The 14604-nt window shown below is 50.1% G+C and overlaps 3 protein-coding genes across 3 annotated transcripts in view; 1 reads left to right on the top strand and 2 right to left on the bottom strand.

Annotated features, from left to right (window-relative positions):
• Positions 1 to 2470, top strand: part of DCAF1 (DDB1 and CUL4 associated factor 1) — a 76539-nt gene extending 74069 nt beyond the window's left edge. The window contains exon 22 of the mRNA XM_023512989.1: positions 1497 to 2470. Within this exon, the coding sequence (XP_023368757.1) occupies positions 1497 to 1555 (59 nt within the window). The 3' untranslated portion in view covers positions 1556 to 2470. The remainder of the gene's footprint in view (positions 1 to 1496) is intronic.
• A 3299-nt stretch (positions 2471 to 5769) lies between these two features.
• On the bottom strand, positions 5770 to 8878 carry RBM15B (RNA binding motif protein 15B). Its single transcript, XM_003789350.3, has one exon. The coding sequence runs from the start codon at positions 8756 to 8758 to the stop codon at positions 6098 to 6100; it is 2661 nt and encodes an 886-aa protein (XP_003789398.1). The 5' UTR covers positions 8759 to 8878; the 3' UTR covers positions 5770 to 6097.
• Positions 8879 to 10818: 1940 nt separating this feature from the next.
• On the bottom strand, positions 10819 to 14604 carry MANF (mesencephalic astrocyte derived neurotrophic factor). Its single transcript, XM_003789478.2, has 5 exons — positions 14527 to 14604; positions 14230 to 14443; positions 13381 to 13508; positions 12423 to 12564; positions 10819 to 11262 (listed from the first exon to the last, which is right to left on the bottom strand). Exons 1-5 carry the CDS (start codon positions 14602 to 14604, stop codon positions 11078 to 11080), a joined length of 747 nt encoding a protein of 248 aa, XP_003789526.2. The 3' UTR covers positions 10819 to 11077.

Below are 14604 nucleotides of genomic sequence, written 5' to 3'. Positions count from 1 at the left end.
GTTGAGCTACAGGCGCCGAGCCAAGACTATTAGCTCTTAATAACAATACAGCTGTTGCTTAATAGCTCAATAGGTCTCAGGTGGGTGTTCTGATATCTTTGGGTCACAGAGTGTATGAACACTGAGGGATTCTTTGGACGGCTCCCATAGGAACCAACCAAGTCTGTGGTGTGGGGCTGGGATATTCTGCAGGGCTTGGCCCTCCCCTTCCTGTGATGCCTCCTTCTGGAGCTCGAGGCTTGGTTTGTTCACTGTGTCAGGAATTTGTTCTTTGTTCTTTCCATCTTGTTTTCCCCCTCCTCACCAATAGTCAGGCCATGCATGTGCCCTCTTAGAACACTGTTTTGTCCAGCCATCTCTTTTGCTTTCAGGAATTTCAGGTATCATTGCCATGCTTTTCTAGGTTTTCTTCCTAAAGGAGATTATTGTAATGAAGGAAAATTTGAGAACATGAGTTGTTCTAACTCTGCTTGCTCAAGAGTTGATTATTTCAGGTACTAGGAAAGGCTGAAGAGGGATTCTTTGCAACTACTTGCCACACTTCTCCACATGGGAACTCCAGAGCCTATGGACATTTCCAGGGCTCCAGCTCAGGGTCTGTCTGTCCACTTTCCTGAGGACTGTGTTAAAATTGTTTTTATAGCTTCCTGACCTATGAATACTCAAAGTGGGCACTGAGACTTTTCCTCTTCTTTTACTCAGCAAATACTAGAATCCTTATGAGGATTTTGATCAACCAGATATGGTATCTTTTTCATATTTAGGATGATTTTTGCTACCACCTAGTCTTGCCCCTTGGTCCTTCCAGAAGTGTTAGTGTGTCTGTGCCCTGCCAGAGAAGGCATATGGTTGATCAGACAGTGCCATCTGCCAGGGTGTCACAACTGTTTCCTCCTGGCTTCCTCCCTAGTTTCTGTATAGGTAGCTCCTTCTCTGGTATTGCTGCAAACTGGCCTGTACCTTGTTTGGAATTTGTTTCCTATAGATTATATTCAGAAATTAACTGCCTTTGTCAGCCAGTCTTTTGAGGCTTGGAGAAGGGAGGAGCTAAGGAGTTTAAGAACAGATTAATCTCTTAATTTTGCTTGGACTTAGTCTCTCTTTTTAGTGGTCCCTTCGGGTTAGGTGGCCTATACTTGAAGGATCTGAGGCCAAACACCTAAGCCTAGGCTCCCCTAAGCCCTGCCCCTTTGCAGTCATTCAGGGTGCCATCCGTGGAAACTTGAGAGGGTGCTGGCTTGATGCATCAGGGCCTCCCCGGCTGGAAGCAGAGGGTACCATGGCCTGGCTCTTTGAAAGATAAGAGAGCAAGAGGTCCCAGGAGTGACCACTGTTGCCAGCAACAAGTATATTCTCCAGAGCCAGCTCCAGGGAGTTAATTGATGTATTTTCTTCTTTCTGGAAACTAGTAGTTAACCTTGCACAGGTGCTTCCTTTCTGAAAGCTTCCTGTAAGCTTAGTGCATAATCCAGTTTCTCCCTTTTCTTCCCTTTCAGCTGACAGCTCTGACAACTCTGATTTGGAAGATGACATCATCTTATCTCTGAATGAGTGAGGAGCCATCACCACTTGGAAGAGATTCTTGGCAGGCGAGAAACTGAGTCAGATGAATTCAGAATTCTTTCCCTTCCCTTTCTCCCAGGGCTATCTGTCTTTTAAGGAACTGCGTGCCCAGCATTCAGAGAATTATGACTTAGAGAATCTCAATGAAATCTGAGGGTCCTTCCAAAAACAATAACATCCACAAAAGACAACAGGGATTAGGCCCTATTCTGCTTTCCCCACTTCTCCTAGAATGGACATGGCTTTCTTCAAGGGGGGGGGGACATGTCTATGGGGTTATTTCACAATATATTTTCTTTGTACAATGTTCTTTACTTAAAGAACAAGAAATAGTTTTTTATAAAATTTAAAAAAGAAAAAAAAACAGAACAGGCATTTATAACTGAGGGTATGAACTTATATCCACCAGGTCTCTTGTCCCTGTGCTTCATTTTCTTTGGAAGAAAATGATGTCTAAAGAACAATATAAGAGGCATTTTTACATAAATATTTAAGTGAAAAGGAAAATCGTGGTTTCTTAAATTGATAAGGATTAAGAATATTTTATTATAAATATAATATATGATTTTTTAACCTGTTTTGTTGCCTCATATGCTGTCAAGTTAATTTGTTTTCATTTGTGCCAGAGGTGGGAAGGAAGGTGCTGCTTGTTTGCTGAGTAAAGGCCTAAATTCACCTACCTTCATGGTTTGGGGGCAGCATGGTCATTGTGGATATTGGTTTTTTAGAGTTGAGGGAACTTAGGATATAAGTTCACTCCCTCTATTTTTCTTTGTGATTCAGTTTTTGAAAAATCTTTTTCTCTTTTCTCCCAAATGTGGAAATTACAAATCAAAGGCCTTTTTCTTTAATGTAAAGTGTATTTATTTAAAAAAAATACAAAATAAACTACAGGTCTCTCTTTGTTTATGGCCTTTCCCTGTTCTCTTTTACCAAAGGCGGGGTGTGTCCCTATCTTGCAGCAGCTCTAGCCAGGCCATAGGGAAGACATCTTTCAAGAGAGGCAGATCAGGGAGGTGATGAAAATGTTCTGCCCAAATAAAGCACTCCAGGGAGAAAAATAGCTTAGTCATAATTTCTAACCTTGGTCTACATCTCTCTCTTGGGGGTAGGACCTATCTTTCTAAGGATATTAAAGGAGGAGGAGTGCAGAGAGGCGAGTTTAGGGCATTGTCCACTGTGGACACATCTTTCTTTCTTATACTAGAGATCAAGCTTCCAAGGACAGAGCTGGAAAGTTTTGCAGGAATGGACTGCCAAAGCTAAGGAGTAAAAAGCATTTTGGCCATCCTTGTAGTTGGGGTGATAACTAGTACTGTTTCCTGAAAGGGATTGTGATGGTGGACTTGTTCTCCAGTTCTGGCAGGTTAGGGACAGTTAGGCTTGGTCTGGATTTGCAGAAGTATACTTCCAAAGTCTCCAAAATTGGCCTATAGTTAAACTGGGTAATTAGGGAAAGTGCCAGGGATGTCTGCCTTTTCACTTACCCCATCCTGTCCCTTTTTCCTTCCCACAGTAAATGTTAAGTCCCTAGTCTCTTTATTCCTTTGATTTTGCCCAAATAACAGCTTCTTGGTTTGTTACATAGGTATTGTCCAGCTAAAGAGGCTTTTCTCCTTTTACTGAGAGAAGAAAGAACAAATTTGGTGGTTGTGAAATAAACAAGCAAAACAAGATGGCTAAAACTCTCCAAGGGCAGGTGGGCTCAGGAGAGCCATACAGTATGCCATACGCACTGAAGGGGCCTGTGTCACACAGGTACCTCTTGGTCCTCTAGACAGCAGGTCTCAGCTCTTAAATTGTTTCATGGTTCAGCTTAAATGGTAATATCACTTAGACGCCTGGTACTGAATGCATTAGAAGAAAACAGGTTAAAAATCAAGAAGTAGTAAAAGCACTGTATTCTAGTCATTAACTCAACTGAGCCATTCTCCCTGCCAGGAGCTCTTGGGAATGCCCACAGGTCTCTAAGGTGGAGATGGGACCTCCAATAGGAAAGCAGAATTCTGGTTGGCTTGACAACAGACCCTTAGGAAAGTGCCCTCAGAGGCCAAGGAAACATCAGCCCTGTTCCTTATTCTACCAGGACTCAAAAATCTGAGTCACATAGGAAGAAATGTGCAATAGTAGCACACCACTAATGAGGCAAGTTTTGCCTTTTTACACTTTTGCCTTTAAGCAACGTCTTAGGACCTGAACCCTAAGTGGAGGCACTGGACACCTGCAGTTGAGAGTTTTCACAGGGCCTTGCCACCTGACCTACCCTCCCTCATTAGATCTTGCCAAAGCCGTTCAAAGAGGTCATTAAATCTGCTGTGTCTTAAGAGCCAAAGGAAGGAAGCGATTGAGGGCCAGGGAAGAGGAGGGTCACACATTGGGTGTGGCTATTCACCAAAACTTGGCAGTTCTTTCTGGAGCCAGTGGGCACCCTGCCCTGAAGAGGGGTGGACAGGGCAAAGGCTGAAGTGTCTTCTTCACCCACGTGCCTTCAACAAGACAAGGCCCACTCCTGTTTCTGGCAGTATCAGCTACCCTGGAATGGTACAGAGGTGTGTCCTGCTATGTCCCACACTGACTTGCTTAATTTCCTGGCAGCTGTGGCCACAGCTCAAGTGAAAATAGGCAAATAAATATGTTAAATGGTTACTTGAGTTACTGTTTTTTTTTTTTTTTTTGAGACAGAGCCTCAAGCTGTCGCCCTGGGTAGAGTGCTATGGCATCACAGCTCACAGCAACTTCCAACTCCTGGGCTCAAGTGAGTCTCCTGCCTCTGCCTCCCAAATAGCTGGGACTACAGGCACCCACCATGACGCCTGGCTATTTTTTGGTTGCAGCCATCATTGTTTGGCGGGCCCAGGCTGTGTTCAAACCTGCCAGCTTAGGTGTATGTGGCTGGCACCTCAATCGCTTGAGCCACAGGCACCGAGCAGGTTACTGTTTTGTTATTAACATGCTTGGTCTCTCAATGAGCACCACCTGAAGTGCAGTGAGTGATACTTCCCTAGGCACCTTCCCTTTCATCCCAAGTCTCTGAGGTCTCTTAACAGCTCTTTCAGTGTCCTCATGGGCTGGCTTGTACTCTCCAGTCTGCACTGAACCCCAGCCTCCACAAAACCTCTCTCATAGCTCTCGCCTGTGTTGCTTTGTGCCAGCTGGGGTAGCAGACCAGACCTGAAGAGATGGCCTGGCCAGCAGAACCTGGAATTCCTAGTCATTTGGGAGCTCATTTCTCTTAGATTTCAGTCTTCTCAGCCCTGACAGTGATCCCTTTTGGAATATCCAAGCTGCCGCACATTCTGAGGCATGGTATTTATACTATATTCTATCTGCAATGACAAATAGGTGCTCCAGGAAGGTAGACTTTTAGGACTATTCCATCAGGCCACCTTTCCCTCCCAGCTAGAGGATGCTACCACATCCTTTCCCTCCCCAACTTTGCTTGAGTGGCTTCAAGCTCCAGTATTCCCCAGTACATTCCCTCTCAAGAGAAACCTATTTCCCAGTGGTCACCACCTTTTACTATCAGGACAAGGTCTAGCTAGGCACCTGTTCTGACCTTGCACTTGGGAAACTAGTCAGTTATTAAGAACATCTTCTGTTAACCTTCTGTACTTTGTAAAGTACTTCAGGGATTCAGTGTCCTCAAAGCTTTAGGTATGACTGGGCATAAGCTTGCCCTTTACACGTCAGCCAAAATCTTCAACTATCCATTCCATTATTTAGCCTCCTGGACCAGTAGGAATCTGAGGCAGCTCTGTCCCCATTATTAGAGACCCTGGGTTAAAGAGGGGGTCTGGATAGAGCAGCAGCACCAAGACCCCTTTGTATTGCACTGTTCCTCCTCCTTGTCTAAGACTACCTGCTGTCAAATACATTTTGAGATCAGGTACTTTGTCCAACAGCCACAACTCAAACTAATGGACACACATTGTTTGGGGTTGTTGGCCACAGACCTCTGACTCACCCTCTTACTTTGCATGGACTCTACTCAGGCTGGCGTGGCAGGGTTCAGAACCCAAATTGAAGTCTGCTAGTCATCAACCAAGATTAAAAATGACTTGACAACCTGAAGTGCTGAAAGGTCAGGCTGAGAGCCACTAATGCAGGATTTTTGGACATGGTGGTGCTGGAAAGATATAGGCCATTTATGTGCATGCACTAGGGAAAAGTCTTCCATTTGTAACTTGATTAAACCAGGACTCTGAACAGGATTAAAAAATGGTCCTCTGACAAAGGCTTTACTGACAACTTGCCATACAGTTAGTCAAAAAATTAAAAAAATACAGAACACGGCAGACAGTATCTTGTACACTAGAAATCAACTAACAGGAGTCCCTTATCATCATTGTAAAAAAAAAATTCCCCCCAAATCTAAGAACTTAGTTTTTAGTGGTGGACAGGACTTTGATCCCCACCAAATAAACCAAAATAACCCAGCAGAGAATTTAAACCAAGGGGTAGGGTAGAGAGGGGATCAGATTTTAAAATAACTGCTTTTGTGACACAAACATAGAGCTGGAAAAGACAGTTTGGGCTAGGCAGTATCTCTGACTATGACTATCACCATGTGTTCTTCTTCTAGCTTGCCCAATGTTCTTAGTGCTGACTGGAGGTACTGCTGTGAAAAGTCACAGGGTGGGAAGGCATAGAGCATGCCTGTGCTGTCTCTGCCCTTAGACCCACCCACTGGCAGGCTGATCACCCCTGCGGCCTGCTTCTGTTTCAAGTAGGAGACCAGGTTCCTGAGAAGCCGCCTCTGCAGGCCTGGCTCCACTGTGGGTGTCCCCTCAGTGCCAGGCCCACCGGGGGTTGCCTGGGTGGCTAGGAGGACTGCGTAGCCATTGGGGCTCCCCTGTTTGATGCGTCGTGTGACTTCATCCAGCTTGGGTTGGTCCAGTCGAAGGCGCTGGGCGATCTTCAGCTGGGTCAGCTTGCTCCCAGAAGTGTGGTCTTTGAGGAGACCGCTGATAACCCCTTGGTCCCCCTCTAGGATGTGCATAGATGTTGGGAAGCAGCTGTTTTTCAACACTAGAAGCCCATTCCAACCCAGCTGTAGTGTCTGAGCATACTCTGAAAGACTTTTTAGCTTTTTGGTCTCGTGTTTTGGCTCTTCCAGAGGCTTGGATTCAGCCTCAGTTGTCCGATGATTGCGCTCGCTATCTCTTGTCTTCTTTCCATGGGAAGAATCTGGAGCATCGTGGTGGTGGTGGTGGTGGCTGCGCTCCTCAGCCCCATGTCTGCTGTTGCTGAGGGAATTGCTGCTTGACTCCTTTGTCCCTTCACTGGAGTGGTTCTCTTTGCGGCTGCGCTCAGGGGTACGGTCTGAACCTCGCTCTGACTGCTGCCCACCACCCTTGGTCCTGCTCCGTTCCTCGTAAGGGGAGTGAGTTGTCCTCCCACGGTCACTGGAAAGGCTCCTCCGCTTCCGCCTCTCTTCCCAGGGCTTGGGCATGCCACGGTCCCCATCAGCCCCCCAGCGCTCACCACTCCGGCTGCGCACTGAGCGGCTGTAGCCTTCCAGGCTGTTTCGGCGGTCGGAGCTTTTACTGGGGCTGGTCCAGTCCCCTTCCAAAAAGGTCCGGTCTCGGTCTGAGTACAGGAGGTGCGGGGGAGTCCTATCCCGCACCAGGTCGGCATCCAGGTTTCGGTGCCGAGTATATCCATCTGTGAGAAGCTCATAATGCACAGGAAGGGGTGAGGGCTGGTACTGTTGGGGATACCGAGTCTCCTCTGCTTTGGCAAAATCCACACGGAGCCTGCGGTCTGGACCACCCAAAGGAAAGCCCCTCATTTTAGCACAGGCAGCCTGGGCTGCGTCCAGGCTCTCATACTGGATATAGGCAAAGCTATCTCCTTTGACGTGATCAATGGTCCGAATGCTCCCAAAGCGGTCAAACTCCCGGGCCAGAGCGGCCAGTGAGGTGTTAGGTCCCAAGCCACCCACCCAGAGGCGTGTGGTGGGATTGGCCTTGCCATAACCTATCTTAATGGGGTTGCGGCCAATCACTCGCCCTGACATGGCCACCTTAGCCCTATGGGCCATGTCCAAGTTCTGGAACTTGAGGAAGGCATAAGCACCGCCTTGGCCACGGGCAGGCCTCTTGATGACCACCTCCTCAATGATGCCGTATTTCTCGAAGGCCCGTCTCAGCTCCACCTCAGATACACTGTGGTCCAGGTTTCCAATGAAGAGGTTCCGTGTGGCCCGCTGGTCATCCTCAGGCATGAGGTCCTCCTCGCACACAGTTGGGTAGCTGTAAGGGCGGCCACGGTCGTCGTACAGACCATAGTAGTCCAGGGCGCGCTCCCGGGATAGTCCCACAGCGGCTGCAGCAGCGGCATCCAGGGCGAAGGCAGCAGCGTGGCGGGCGCGGGGCTCCCGCAGGGGCGGGGCAGCTACCGGGGACAGCGAACGCTGCTTATACTGGTAGCCTCCATGCAGCGGCAGGTAGCCCAGCGGGTCGGCGGGTGCGGGCGGTCCTGGGGGTGGCGTGGAGGCAGCAGCACTGCTGCTGCTGCTTCGCCGACTGCTCCCGCCGCCGCGCAAGTACACGGGCTCTACCTTAAGTGGGCGGTCATAGAGCAGCAGCTGGCGGGCCAGGGCGTGCTGGCGGGCCTCGCGGGCGTCCTGTGGGTGCCGAAAGTTCACGTAGGCCACACGGCCCAGCTCAGGTGTATGAGATAGGCGAAGGCTGATCTCGCCGAAGCGCTTAAACTGGTGGAAAAGCCGGTCCTCGAGGTGTTCGGCAGGCAGCGCGGGGCTCAGGCTGCTGATTAGTAGAGTCTTGTATTCGGGTGCGGTCGTCGATGAGCCGGGACCCGCGGGCTCGGCCCCAGGCGGTGGCGGAGGCGGCGGCAGTGGAGACGCACGGGGCGATGCGCCCGAGGCACCCGGGTCTCCTGAGGCCTTGCCACCGCGTCCTCCGCCGCCGGCGCCTAAGGAGCGGCCGCTGCTCGCACGGTGATTCGCGTCCCCAGCGCCGCGGCCATCGCGATGCCCACCCCCACCACCCCCGCTACCGCGGGGTTTGTCTCGGGCTCGCGCTGGAACCGGGTGTTTGGCGCCGCCGGAGGCCTTGTGTGTCGCCCGCCGCCCGCCCGCCTCTGCCTCCCGTTCGCGCTCCCGCGGCCGCTTGGCCGACGATGACGAGCCGCGCCCGCTCGGGCTCGAGTCTCGCTCGCTCTGTCTCTTCATGGCGCTGGCGCGGCGGGCGGGCGGCCCGCAGACTCCTCACAGCGGCGGCGGCGGCGGCCGAGGAGGCAGCGCCCCCGGCGCCGCCATCTTGGACAAAAGGACTCCGCACGGCGGTGGCGAAGGGGCGGGGCGGGAGCGGCGCCGAGGGACTGGGTGTTGCGTTATCAGACTGCGCCGGCCGTGTCACGTGACCGTGCCACCTGGGGCGATAGCTGCGTCGTGGTTGCGTCATTGGACTGCGTCGCTCGGTGCCCCCTGACCCTATGGCCAGAGGGTGAGCGCTGGGCTGAGTACTCTGGCGCCACCGTGCGGGCCAAGACTCCGAGGCTACGGGGAGCGATGAGAGCTTTTGAGAGTAGGGGTGTCTCACGTCGCCGCCGGCTCCAGCGAGCGGAGCTGGTGGACCTGGCTCTGTGCTTCCCGGGTTACTTTACCGCTCTAGATCCAGCTACCTCTTCCACTAGGCGCCGGGGCCCACGCTGATCGGAGCAGTAGTAGCAGCCTCGGTGGACACCGAGGTCTCGGACCTAGACTCAGCGGTCTCTTTATATGGTATCCTTCCATTCCAGGAGTAGGCGTGAGCAATTCCCCTGACCTCAACTCCTGCATCTCCTGTCTGGAGGCGGGGTTGACAGTCCTAAGGACTAATTCACGCTGATCTGATCTCTAAGGCCGAGTCTGAGACCTCGGGCCCATATCCTGAGCATCCTCAACATTAGGGGTCATCTACAGCAGTCCTCGTAAAGACCATATGCATGCAGGTGAGATGTGGCTGAGTCCAGACACAGAAACTGGAGAGAACCTGTAGTTAATGGAGTCTGAATAGGCTCCTTAGTACCGCATCCAGGCACATGGCAAGCTGGAAGGGCAGGACCGTGAGAGCCAAGGGCGAAGATAGTGCCAGCAGTTAACAGATTGCTACCCTGACCTCTCACTAGCCAGTGCCTTCTTGTGTTCACCTCCAGGGGGAGAACCTTTTCTCCGTAGGAAGGGTGAAGGCAAAGGTGCCCAGGTGCCCAAGCCCATTGGGGAAGCTTTCAGTCTCCTAAGGACAGTTGCTGGAGCCATTGCAAAACCTGACCCAACTTCAGGCACACAAACTATGAGACTGAGAATAGTACACTCAGCCCTTCCCTCTTCCCACAACTAGAAAGTAACTTCGGGGGCAGCTCAGGCAGCTGCTAGGGGAAGGGTATTGGAAGAAAGAGCAGTCGTCTTCATGGAGCCCAGTAAGGGCCCTTACAGACAAACTGAATTTACAACTGACACAAATGAAGTAATCTGAGGTCAGAACAGTTCCTTGCCAAGCACTGGTTCTTAAGTTTTTCCTTTCAGGTGATCTCTGCAGGCCCAAGGAGCAGGTGTCTCCATGGAGCCACAGCTGATACAGACCTTTCAGTTTCTTAAACACCAGATAGCAGCAAAAAAATGAGACTCCAGAAAAGCACTCAGGACCTCAACTGTAATCTAGGGCAAGCAAAGGCAAAAGGCAGCTTCCTGCTACCTCTTACTATAACTTGACTCCTGCCAATCTTGCAAAAATCCAATCAGGCATCAGAGGCTTGGGACAGATAATAGACCATGAGCTCAGAAGAGCAAGATGGTGATCAGGCGAAGAACATCTTTAGAAATGTCAGTACATAACATGCATGGTAAAAGAAGCCTTGTGGAAAACCATACTCCACATACCCCATAGTCCTGCTTGCAGTGAGCCCCAGTGTAAGGCCGTTTTTATGTACCCCAAACTTTATCTTCTGTGTACTTAGAAGCTGTGAGGCCTCCAGTCCCCTCTTGCATGGAGACAGACACTGTATCGAGGGGCAGGGTGTCAAGCTGGGCCTCCTCTCCAGGTTGCTCAGGTGCCTGCTATCCTCCAGTCCTGCACACCCACACACATCAGTGGGCATCAGCCCCTGTATTGTGCCCTGGTAGTTTTAGCACTGGTGTTTTGAGGGACAAATGGTAATATACCCCCAAACTCTTTGCAAATGGGAAAGCATAAACTGGTAGGATCCTCATGGGGTAAAAACCCTATTTCAGTATTCACCTAATTCTCCAAGGACAGCTAGAAATTTTTTTTTCTTTAATAAAAAAAAAAACCCAGATACACTTTTGAAGTCCTGGAGTAAACCAGCAACAGAAGGAAGTGAATCCCCTCACAGAGGCACTGTAGAACCAACATCATCAGGAAAGCTCCAGGCTTCACATCTGATACAGTATTGTCAGAAGCCCACTTAAAAAATAAATTACAAAAAGGCTGTTTTGGGAAGAGACAGCTGAACTGTTTTTTCCCTTCAGGTGCAACAGGAATTAAGCAGACTACAAATCAGTCCGTGCACTGGCTGCCTTGGGGGCATATTTAGGCATCAGTTCATTGATCTTCCGGATGTAGTCAGACTTTTCTGCGCAGCCTTTGCATGTCTCCCCCCAATCATCCAAGATCTTCTTCAGCTCTTTAACTCGAAGCTTCTTCAAGTCCACCGTGCTCAGGTCAATCTGCTTATCTGGAGAGAGAACAGGGAGAGTAACTGGCTGGGTGGCTAAAGACATTTCACCCCTTACATGGCAAAACCATCCCTTGAAACAACCAGCCCTAATGACTATAGGAGAGATTTCCCACATAGGTGTGTTAGGGCCCATTGCCCCTAAGGGGGGAATTGGCCCCTTCACCAGGAAGGCTGGCCTCATGCTGTCAGTGCTCACTACAGACATGCAGTATGGACAAAGACAGGAACAGAGGCCACGCTGTCCTTATAGGAGGAAGGTAGCTCTCACTCCCACGTGCCTCTTAGAGAGTCACTGTAAAATGGCAGCTCCAGGCTGGTGACAGAGCAGATCTTCTAGTCTCCATTTCCCAAACAGGCCTGTGTCAGGCCCGATTTAGGAGCTTACTTTCTGTGATCACTTGTAACCAGAGTGACCTGGAACCACCTGTACCAGGATCACTCTGAGAAGACCAGGCAGTCTCTATACACATGGACAAACATAGGCCCTTAAATATTCTTATCATCAGAAAAAAAAGATGCCACACAAACTCAAAAAAGATACCATTTATAATTTTATAGAAGAGGCCCTCTTTCTGAAGACTGGAACTATGTGCAACAAGACTATTAGCAAGTGCGACATGATGGCTCCTATAACTCTTGGGCTAGCCTATCTGGACACAGAGCTTCTTTTCAGAATAATAAAAGATCACTGGGCCCTCAGAGCTTGCAGTTAGGACAAGCCTGCTAAACCCAAGTCAGATCAAATCCCTTCTCTACTCAAAAACTGCCAATGCTCCTAATTTCACTTAAACTAAAAGCCAAAGTCCTCACCAACCTGCAAAGTCCCATGTGACCTCTCCATTTGCCTAATCATGCCACTGGCTAACTTTACACTGCCTATATCCTCTGCCTAGAATGTTCTTCTATTAGCTGGCCTCTTGGCTAATCCTCACCTCCTTCAAAGTTTACTGAAATGTTACCTCCTCAACAAGCCCTATTCTGAAGTCAACCCACTTCTATGCCAGATCTCCCCAGCATTTAGTACCATTTATCACATGATACAATCCATTTGTGGCTATAGTTTATCACCTTCCTTTCCCAGCCAGAAAGTAAACTCAGAAGGTGCACACAGAGGCCACAAGATATGCATAGCATTTGTTCAAGAAGGCCACACTCACCATATTTTAGCTCACAGATCTGGCTGTCCTTCTTCTTAAGCTTCTCACAGATCTTCTCCACAGGGATGTGGTGGGCCAGGGGCTTCGACACCTCATTGATGATCTTGGTGGCTGCATCGTCTGTGGCCCCAATATAGTAGCACTGTAGCAAGAAAGGGCAACAGCCTTTAGGGGGTGCCACTTGAGAGCCATTTCCTCCAAAACATATTGTCATCCCCAAACATGTTGTCTCTCTGCCAGGACCTCATTTTTTTGGTGCCCTGCCTGTATTGACAGATTAAAAGTCAGTGTCAACCTGGGCTTTTAACACTTTCTCAGTCACAGAGCTGACAGCCACCAAATGAGCTTAAGAGTCACCAGGGCCCTAACCTTTAATAGACAAACCAGAGACTGCCAGGGAAATTAGAGCTAGAAAAGCTATTGCTTCATTAGGGCTCTTGTTCTCAATTTGGCTCTGGCCTACTCTGTGAGAACCTTGTTACCTCATGTCCTCACACTCTTTCTGGCCTCAGGGCACTCACACTGGATGGTGTCTCCCTGGAATGTTCTTACTCCCACTTCGATGATAACCCTTCCTCAGAGAGTTATTTCTTGATCAGTCACTATAAATCAGCATCCTCCCTCTCCACCAATGATTCTGGTCTATTTCCTTCATGACACACATCATTGCATTATTTGTTTGCCTGATTGTCATCTTTTTCTCCAGGTATTCCTACTGGCTAACACACAGTAGGTTCTTAATAAATACTTAATAAACAAAAACAGGATTTAAAAATCACAACTGCAGAATACATGCCCACTTGAGGAAGGACATGAAAGCACTTCAATCTCATATTAATTTATAGACAGAGCAGCCAGTCTCCTGAATAGAGAGGTGGGCAGGGCCTTTTATCAAGAGGGCCATGAAAGTGGAGGGTTACACATGAGCCACAGTTAGCTGGGGAGGGTCACTACTCACCAACCGATTCTCTTTGCCTCTTGCTTCACGGCAGAACTTTGTAAGTTCTTTTTCAATAGTGGCTGGTGAGAATGTAACATCTCTGTCTTTGAGGTCCTGGTAAAATCTTCCCAGATAGGAAATACAAACTGGAAAAGAGAGGGAAGGATGCTCAGCAATTGCCAGATTGTCCCCTTAACCTACCAGGGAGGAACTTTGTCCCCAATTTATCAGGGGACACGTAGATGAATCATTAAATGTGAGGTTTTTTTTCTTTTTCTCTCTCTATCACTGGTTTTTCTCAGCTGTACAGAAACCAGTTGAAGGTTGGTGGGGTCCTTTGGTGCACCCAGAGTATAAGAGGAAAGAGCATCACTCCGATGACTCGTAACAACTTCCCCCTGCTTCTTCCATCAAGTTTAAGCCTAAACTGAACATGTGTCCTTGAGACGCAACTCACAGCGACCTCATAAACGGACAGACTGGAGAATGAAAAGAAAAACAATCTACTGCTATTTCTCATATCCAAATACGACACCGAACCCCGAGGGGCAGCTTCGCGATCCCAACGGACGTACTACGGTACTCGTGGCCAGCCCTCAGGTCCCTGACCCGGGACAGGGACGTTCCTAGGAGCCCCTGGACAGCGGTAGGAAGGGGCAAAACATTTGGCGTGATGTGATTTTCGGGCCAAAATTTCTGAACAATCTAATCTCAACTTTTTCTTGCGGGACCGATGTTTTCTAGGCCTGGCGTCTGCCCTTCCTCCAGCTGGCTCGGCTGGGACCAGCCACCTCCGCCACCCCCGCCCGGACCCTGGCCGTCCAGTGGTTTTGTTGGGTTTTGGCGCGGGCCCCGGCCCCCGCGCACCTTCGCAGTCACCCGGCCGCAGCGCCCGGCTGTCCGGCAGCACGCTCAGAGCCAGCGCCACCGCCAGCCCGTGCGTGACCCACATCCTCCTCTGCAGCCGCTGCCGCCTACCGACTGAACCGCACCCGCCGCGCTGCACCGCTTCCAGGTCCCGGCCGCGCGCCGTAGCTCCCCATTGGAGGAAGACTCCCGGGCCCTCCCACACGCCGTGTTCCTATTGGTCCACGCGCCTCAGAACCCAGACGGGCGGCTCCACGCCGCCCTTCCCCATTGGTTGGTGCCGCCTCAGTCCCAGACAGTTGTCGGCCGCTGATTGAACCCTGGCCGGCCGCAGGAAGCGGCCAGGGCTGCAACGGAAGCTGTGAGGGCCGTCAT

Source organism: Otolemur garnettii, unplaced genomic scaffold (genome assembly GCF_000181295.1).
Source record: "Otolemur garnettii isolate 467f Iridium unplaced genomic scaffold, OtoGar3 scaffold00032, whole genome shotgun sequence".
In the NCBI taxonomy this organism is placed as follows: Eukaryota; Metazoa; Chordata; class Mammalia; order Primates; family Galagidae; genus Otolemur; species Otolemur garnettii.
The sequence above is the reverse complement of the archived record's forward strand: the minus strand, read 5'-3'. Positions and strand labels throughout refer to the sequence as shown.